Here is an 8,560-nt window from a genome sequence, read left to right as displayed (position 1 = left end):
TGGACGTGTATGGAAAGTAGCCTAAATGTATCCATCCACCCTCAACTTCCACTTACTCTCTCTGTCGGCATATAGAGAATACGTTGTGCCCACTGCCCACATGCAGAACCAAAAGACATAAACTATCTTTTCTTCCTCACGCTCTTAAACTGTTTTATAAATGACTTGATCTTATTACGCTTATTTAAATTGCCCTTCAGGCTTTATGTTGCTAAATTCATAGCTTTTATCTATGATTGATATATATATATATATATATATATATATATATATATATATATATATATATATATATATATATATATATATATATATATATATACTCTATATACTGTATAAATAGTATGGTATATATATATATATATATATATATATATATATATATATATATATATATATATATATAACATATAATCTATGTTTTAAATATGTCATTGAATGCCATGTTTTCATGCTGAAATGTGTATAAAGAAAAGGGGACAATAAATTGTCATTGCTGTCACTGCTCCATTGTTTCTCTCATTTCTAGGCCAATGCATCCTGATACTAACAGATGTCTTATTAATCCTGTTGAGCTAACATTTGCTTCTGAAACTTGCCTGACAAATGAAACAGAATGAATTTAAAACACTTCTCTCAGCTCTTCATTGACAGGCAATATGTGAGGGAAAGAGAAAGGAGAGAAAAACATGGGAGAGGAGTGTGTGTGTGTGTGTGTGTGTGTGTGTGTGTGTGTGTGTGTGTGTGTGTGTGTGTGTGTGTGTGTGTGTGTGTGTGTGTGTGTGTGTGTGTGTGTGTTAATATACCCACCATCTGCTGTGAATGGCAGGGAGGGCTGGCAGGTCCACTGGACTTCAATTCACATCACACATTTAAACAAAAAAGGCACAGGTGTTATATTAAAAACCCAATTATTCAACTTTATTAACATCAAGGTTTTCCAGACATTTTTCTCTCCTTTTTATTAACAAATAGAAAACAGATCATGTATACAACAGATTGGACCCCCACAGCACATCTCAAAGACAAGGCGAAATGAATCCTTAACATAGTCCACCCCTTTCAATTTCACCTCACTTTGTGATGTTCGTATCCATTGAAAACCATATCGATCCACCACCGCACAAGTCTGTCTTTCTGCACCACAGTGATCAAATAGTTTAGCTGTAATACCATGAATGGGGGACCCATTGACGGAGACAGATCTGGCTTGTACGTCGTCTCCTAGCCTATCTATGTATGTCAAGCCAGGTGTTTGCAAATGGGAAGGCAGAGTTCATAAGATCAGCACGATAGTCAGAAATGTGTGTCACTAGATCACCTCTCTGTACAAGGCCCATGTCAGATGTATGTGTAGTCCAGGAAGTAATGCAGTGCTGTGCAGACTCGGCTTGCTTGTGAGACCACCACCAGGCACCATCTTGGATACTTTTGTATCAGCACAACCCCACAAAAATTGCGAAATGAGCACTAGTTCTGAAACGCAAAATGATAAATTGTGGACCCAAATTATGTGACGATTTTGTGCACCAGTAAATCCTAAAACGAAATCTGCCAGCTTAATCCCAGATCAAAAGTACGCTAAAGTGCCTTGAATATTGTCTTTTGCCATATATATCTTTGTGCCCTGTCTTAATGTTTGTCTTTTTTTGTCATGTTGCAAATGGAGCTGCACTGATGCAAGAAAAGAATCAGACTTGCTCTGACAATAAAGTAGTATGGTATTGTTTTACGTTCCACCACCATGGAATGATGATGTGACAGTACTGACAGTACCACCACGAACCACCATGAAATGATGTGACAGTACTGACAGTACCACGAACCACCATGAAATGATGATGTGACAGTACTGACAGTACCATGAACCACCATGAAATGATGATGTGACAGTACTGACAGTACCATGAACCACCATGGAATGATGATGTGACAGTACTGACAGTACCATGAACCACCATGAAATGATGATGTGACAGTACTGACAGTACCATGAACCACCATGAAATGATGATGTGACAGTACTGACAGTACCATGAACCACCATGAAATGATGATGTGACAGTACTGACAGTACCATGAACCACCATGGAATGATGATGTGACAGTACTGACAGTACCATGAACCACCATGAAATGATGATGTGACAGTACTGACAGTACCATGAACCACCATGGAATGATGATGTGACAGTACTGACAGTACCATGAACCACCATGAAATGATGATGTGACAGTACTGACAGTACCACGAACCACCATGGAATGATGATGTGACAGTACTGACAGTACCATGAACCACCATGAAATGATGATGTGACAGTACTGACAGTACCATGAACCACCATGAAATGATGATGTGACAGATGTGACAGTACTGACAGTACCATGAACCACCATGGAATGATGATGTGACAGTACTGACAGTACCACGAACCACCATGGAATGATGATGTGACAGTACTGACAGTACCACGAACCACCATGAAATGATGATGTGACAGTACTGACAGTACCACGAACCACCATGAAATGATGATGTGACAGTACTGACAGTACCACGAACCACCATGAAATGATGATGTGACAGTACTGACAGTACCACGAACCACCATGAAATGATGATGTGACAGTACTGACAGTACCATGAACCACCATGAGAGGATGATGTGACAGTACTGACAGTACCACGAACCACCATGAAATGATGATGTGACAGTACTGACAGTACCACGAACCACCATGAGAGGATGATGTGACAGTACTGACAGTACCACGAACCACCATGAAATGATGATGTGACAGTACTGACAGTACCATGAACCACCATGAAATGATGATGTGACAGATGTGACAGTACTGACAGTACCATGAACCACCATGGAATGATGATGTGACAGTACTGACAGTACCACGAACCACCATGGAATGATGATGTGACAGTACTGACAGTACCACGAACCACCATGAAATGATGATGTGACAGTACTGACAGTACCACGAACCACCATGAAATGATGATGTGACAGTACTGACAGTACCACGAACCACCATGAAATGATGATGTGACAGTACTGACAGTACCACGAACCACCATGAAATGATGATGTGACAGTACTGACAGTACCATGAACCACCATGAGAGGATGATGTGACAGTACTGACAGTACCACGAACCACCATGAAATGATGATGTGACAGTACTGACAGTACCACGAACCACCATGAGAGGATGATGTGACAGTACTGACAGTACCACGAACCACCATGAAATGATGACAAAATTGTACCATGAGTCATTGTCATGAATCTTGTTTCTAGTGGTCTTCTCTAATCTCTACATAATCGTTTCCTAGTGGGGAAACATAAAACTCTCACAAAGCACAGATTGGCACTTTGAAGGAATACTCTGACTTTAGTTTTTAAAATATTTTTTTAAATGCCCACGCTCTGTCACCACTTTGATACTGGCAATCTGGACAGCCTCCTACTTTAGCTAGATCATGTTTGCTGGTTATGGCAAACTATGGACATGTAGGATATCCATCACTGTTAATTTATTACGTGTTCTATATCATTACTGTATGTTGGGCAACATGTCCACACAGCATGAGAACATCTCTGTTGCCTCCTGCTTTCTAGCTAATGTTTGCTGGTGGATCATCTTTTCTGTAAATTCACATGGCAAAAAGTCTCTGCTGCTGTTTCACCGAAACGGACCTGCTAGCATGTCTTTCACACCGGTGCTGAGACGAGGATGTGGAGATGAACACAGAAGCAATACATCAAGTGTGTGTGTGCGTGTGTGTGTGTGTGTGTGTGTGTGTGTGTGTGTGTGTGTGTGTGCGATCCTGCATAATATACCTTAAGACAAAGTGCTCATTTGACAATATTTTGTAAGAACAGGCTATTTGTACCTGAGTCCATGTCAACTATGGTGCTGCTCTTGCAGGACACACACACGACCTTCCCAATAGTTTGATTTTGTTTGGAGTCTGAAGGTCTGAACAACAGGCATTAATAGGAAAATAGTCAACAGTTATGGACAAGAAACTCAGAATCTGTACATGGTAGTAGTTTTTCAAATGTCAATAGTCTATGCACGTCTATAGCCATAGGTTTATTTCATAGTTCACAAACTTGATCGGTTTCTTTCTCTTGACCTCTGTTTGGTAGATATAATCATCGTTGGATATCAGGAGAGGAAGTCAAAAGACTTGTAAAACGTTGTCCCACATGTCCCACTAAATAAGACCAACTGAGTAATGATAACATTAGAATATCATATCTATGGTAGAAAATAAAATCATTAGCAGCTCTGAGTATGCGCTCTCCAGTATTAATAACTTGGAGCATGTTGAAAATACATGTCCTTAGTGCTAATAAAAATACAAAATAAAAGAAGATAACCAAATTTCAAAATAAGACCCATTAAGACGCATAATAACCAGTGTAAATGATTACAAAATAAATTCTAAATATTCGTATCAACATTATTAATAATGAATATAAATGAAAGTAAAAATAGCAGAAAAATAATTTTTGCTATCAGGAGGAGGCAGAAATTTGGGAGCAATGGGAGTATTCAGTCAAGAATCAGAACGAGGCATATAAGGAAAGTCTTTAGGGTTGGTTGTTTTTTGGGAGGTTTTGGTGTAGGGTCTATAACAGGTTCATGGTACCAGTCCAGGAGGAGGGGTTGTCCGGTCAGAAACGTGCTCTCCACCCCCTCTCCTCCTCTCCTCTCGTCTCCCCTGTATCCTCCATCACCTCCCCATCAGCCCTGGCCTCCTCGTTAGCCTTGGGAGCGATGTAGCAGGGTGGATATGGCTCACAGGGGACACCCCACTCTTCTGAAGGTGTCATTGGGGGCGGGGTTATGTTGCATAGTGATCAAAGCTTCCCAGGTACTCCAGCGCCGCCCGGTAGCACAGCTGGTACTGATCCTGGGAACCAAACATAATGCGATTCCAGAATTACTGAATTCTAGAATTATAGTCGTAATAAGATAGAGAAGGGAAGAATACTGAGAGATTTTAAGGAGGGTGTGGTTTTTGAAGGCCTGTAGGAGCAGAGCTCTTAAAACAACCATACATTTTCATTCATTTACATTCGTAATTTACGTTCATTTTAAGTCACGGGTATCCCCTCCTCTCTCCTGCTGGTGTGATCCTATCGCAAAAGGATCTCTAGTTTTATAATAATTTTCAAATGTCTTGAATTTTACTTTGATAATCTACAATCATTGTCAGCAATTAAAAAAAAAGAAAAAAGATAAAGAGATAGAAAAACAGCATATGAACAATTGTAAGCGATGGCACAATGAGTGTTTTGGTGCTAAATGAGAAGCACACACACCTCTGTCTGCACCATGGCTGGTCTCTGAGTCCTCAGTGTCTTGACGGTCTGGAAGAGGTCCACCACGCCCTCGTACCTCATCCTCTCCAGCACGATGCTCAGGGTGATGAACACACCGGTGCGCCCCACACCAGCACTACAGGACCCACACACAGTTATACACAATAAGACTTTCACTGCTAAATAGAGCATCACACACAATTACACAATAAGGCTGCTTTCTCACTGGGAACGATTGCTTTCGTTCCGTTCCGCACCTGGGAACGATTGCCCCCCCGCCCCTCTCCCCCGCTGGTCAGCTTTCACATTACAGCATTTCTTCTGCGCTCGGAAACTAAACAGAGTGCACTTGCGTCATCAACTATGCCTGGAGTTTTTCCTCATCCATGTGTTGTCTATGTGGTTCGGAACGGTTGGCTTTCAACACTCGCAAGTGTTCCGTGCCCGGGCACGCCAAAGCGCTCCCCAGACCACCTTTTCAAGTGGATCCTGTCACGGTTTCCCCGTCGCGCGCCCGGGCACAGAACGGAACGGAACGGAACGGAACGGAACGCAACATTCACACTCATCAAACGTCCCGAAACTGGGGTCAATTTGGGGACAAGTGTGCTCGGGAACGGTACCAGGGCGCCAGTGAGAAAGCACCCTAAGAAGACTTTCACTACAAAATAAAGTATCACACACAATTACACAATAAGAAGACTTTCACTGCAAAATAACAAAGTATCACAAACACAGAGGCAATTTCCTTGTATGTGCACATACTTGGCCAATAAAGCTGATTCTGATTCTGACACTATACATACGACTTCACGTAGAGCCCCCCAATTATATAACTGCAAGTACAATCTTGCAGTTATAACAAGAACTTGGAGAAGCTAGACTCAGTTTTCAGTCTCTTTCTCTCTCTCTCTCTCACACGTACGTACGTACACACACACACACACACACACACACACACACACACACACACGCATGCGCACACACACACACACACACACACACCTGCAGTGCACAGTGATTGGTCCGTCTTGCCCAAACTGTTCCTTGGTTTTATGAACTTGGCCAATGAAGTCGATGAAGCCCTCTCCAGTTTTTGGCACACCTTGTTCCGGCCAGTCAGTGAACTGAAACTGCCTGATGGTCCTCGACTGACCATCCTGAGGAAAACAGAGGCAAACAAGTGACTAACATTCAAGTTCAAGTTCAGCTTTATTGTCACTTAAGCAATACACAAGGCAGAAACGAAATGACGATTGCATCTAGCCCACAAATAGTGCAATTTCAAGAGAAGTACTGACAACCGACAATAAAGGTAGTAAATTAAAAAATAAAGTGCTTTAAGGAGATTATTGCACATGCTAAAGAGGTTTTTAAAACAGCATAAATAAATAAAATAGCCTACTCTAATTTAAAAACTAAATTAAAAACAAACATTAAACAGTACCAACGATGGTAGAGAAGGTCATAATAAAGTCTCTGTTTACCAACCATGGTAGTGTGTGAGGGATCAAAGAGTCCATGTCCGAGTGTGTGTGTGTGTGTGTGTGTGTGTGTGTGTGTGTGTGTGTGTGTGTGTGTGTGTGTGTGTGTGTGTGTGTGTGTGTGTGTGTGAGTGGGGGGGGGGGGGTCACAGGGAGTTAAGGAGCCTGATGGCGTGTGGGAAAAAGCTCTTGCAGAACCGGGCTGATCTGCTCCGGATGCTGCGATATCTCTTGCCGGAGGGCAGGAGGGTGAACAGACTGTTGAAGGGGTGGGTGGGGTCTTTGGCAATGTTCAGGGCTTTGGATATGCAGCGTTTGTGTGCTGTCTCCTGGATGGTTGGGAGAGAGGTGGCAATGATTCTCTCCGCCGACCTCACCACCCTCTGCAGAGATTTCATACTATTCTTAGGTCAGAAGTAGAATGGATAGAATGGTCCTTCCATTGTTTGCTATGCTGATTTGGACAGCACAATTTAATTGATTTGATTTGACCTTCATTTAACCAGGTAAGAACACTTGAGAACCAATTCTCATTTACAAGGATGACCTGACCAAGAGGTCTCAGCAAGAGCATATAAAAACATAGTCAACACAAAAAAAGACGTGTAAGGTACAAAAACGACAGAGGACAGCATAAAAAATAATAAAAAATAGACCAGACGGAGTCAATAAACACTATCTGACGACAATAAAAGGAAGATACTGTTTCTTTATGGGGTTAAAACAGGGGGGGGGGAGGAGAGGGCTGGCCAGCAGGTACAGTACTTGACTACAACCTGATTCTTGAAGATGTTAAGTGATGAGAGAGCTGCGAGTTTGAGAGTGTTTTGGAGTGTGTTCCAGTCGTTTGCTGCAGAGAAAAGGAAGGAATGGCAGCCAAAGACAGTGTGAACTTTTGGGATGGCGAGCACGATGAGGTTACTGGATCAAGTGGCCATGATGGATGACAAGGCAAGTCTGGACATTACTGTAAGACCGTGAGGTCTGTCACACTGTCCACACACACTGTCCAGCCCCTTGTGCTCCTTGCTGTGAAGCCTCAGGGACTTGCTGTAACCTGCTTTTTATATAGAAGCTAGCCCAATGGGACTTGTGGGCCGCCACTCCGACAATCTGCGAACATTTATTTCAACAGGAATGACTACTGTATCTGCACAGCATTTTCATGCCTTTTCCCATGTCCCACATATTGAGATGATATCCCACATTTTGATTGGCTCTAGTTTTCAAAAGTCAAACCACTGAGAGAGAGAGAGAGAGAGAGAGAGAGAGAGAGAGAGAGAGAGAGAGAGAGAGAGAGAAAAAAGTTTTCTCTTGTTCCAGCTTTCCGATGTCTTTAGTCTTCTATGGCAGACAGGGTTGCGGACTGTCAGTCAGGATAAAATAAGACATTTCGTTTAATCCATTAAGTGTAAAATAATCGACAGATTAATCGATAATGAAAATAATCGTTAGTTGCAGTCATACTCAGCATTGGTAACGTGTCCCACATTGTCCCATGCAAACATACTCTTTGTCCCACATTTGGTTTGCTGGGATCTGGTCACCCTATATGTGCAGTGCATACACAGCATAGAGTCAGGAGCATCCATGCAAACCATGCTGTCCAGATGGCTGCTGCCAATGAACACTTGTTATTCAAGCCATACTGAAACTGTGCGTGAATCATTCACCTTTAGTCTTATCTTATCTTTTATTATTTCATAATTATGTACGTT

General features: G+C 42.1%; 1 protein-coding gene across 1 annotated transcript in view; it reads right to left on the bottom strand.

The window, feature by feature from the left end:
* Positions 1-3,175: 3,175 nt before the first annotated feature.
* The window catches only part of ptprfa (protein tyrosine phosphatase receptor type Fa), a 292,771-nt gene continuing 287,386 nt past the window's right edge, over positions 3,176-8,560 (bottom strand). The window contains exons 32-34 of the mRNA XM_083648251.1: positions 6,364-6,518; positions 5,359-5,494; positions 3,176-4,946 (exon numbers count right to left, since the gene is read on the bottom strand). Of these exons, the coding sequence (XP_083504377.1) occupies positions 4,878-4,946; positions 5,359-5,494; positions 6,364-6,518 (360 nt within the window). The 3' untranslated portion in view covers positions 3,176-4,877. The remainder of the gene's footprint in view (positions 4,947-5,358; positions 5,495-6,363; positions 6,519-8,560) is intronic.

This window comes from Poromitra crassiceps (genome assembly GCF_964638095.1).
Source record: "Poromitra crassiceps genome assembly, chromosome: 12".
NCBI lineage: Eukaryota > Metazoa > Chordata > Actinopteri > Beryciformes > Melamphaidae > Poromitra > Poromitra crassiceps.
This window is presented reverse-complemented; position numbering and strand designations above follow the sequence as displayed.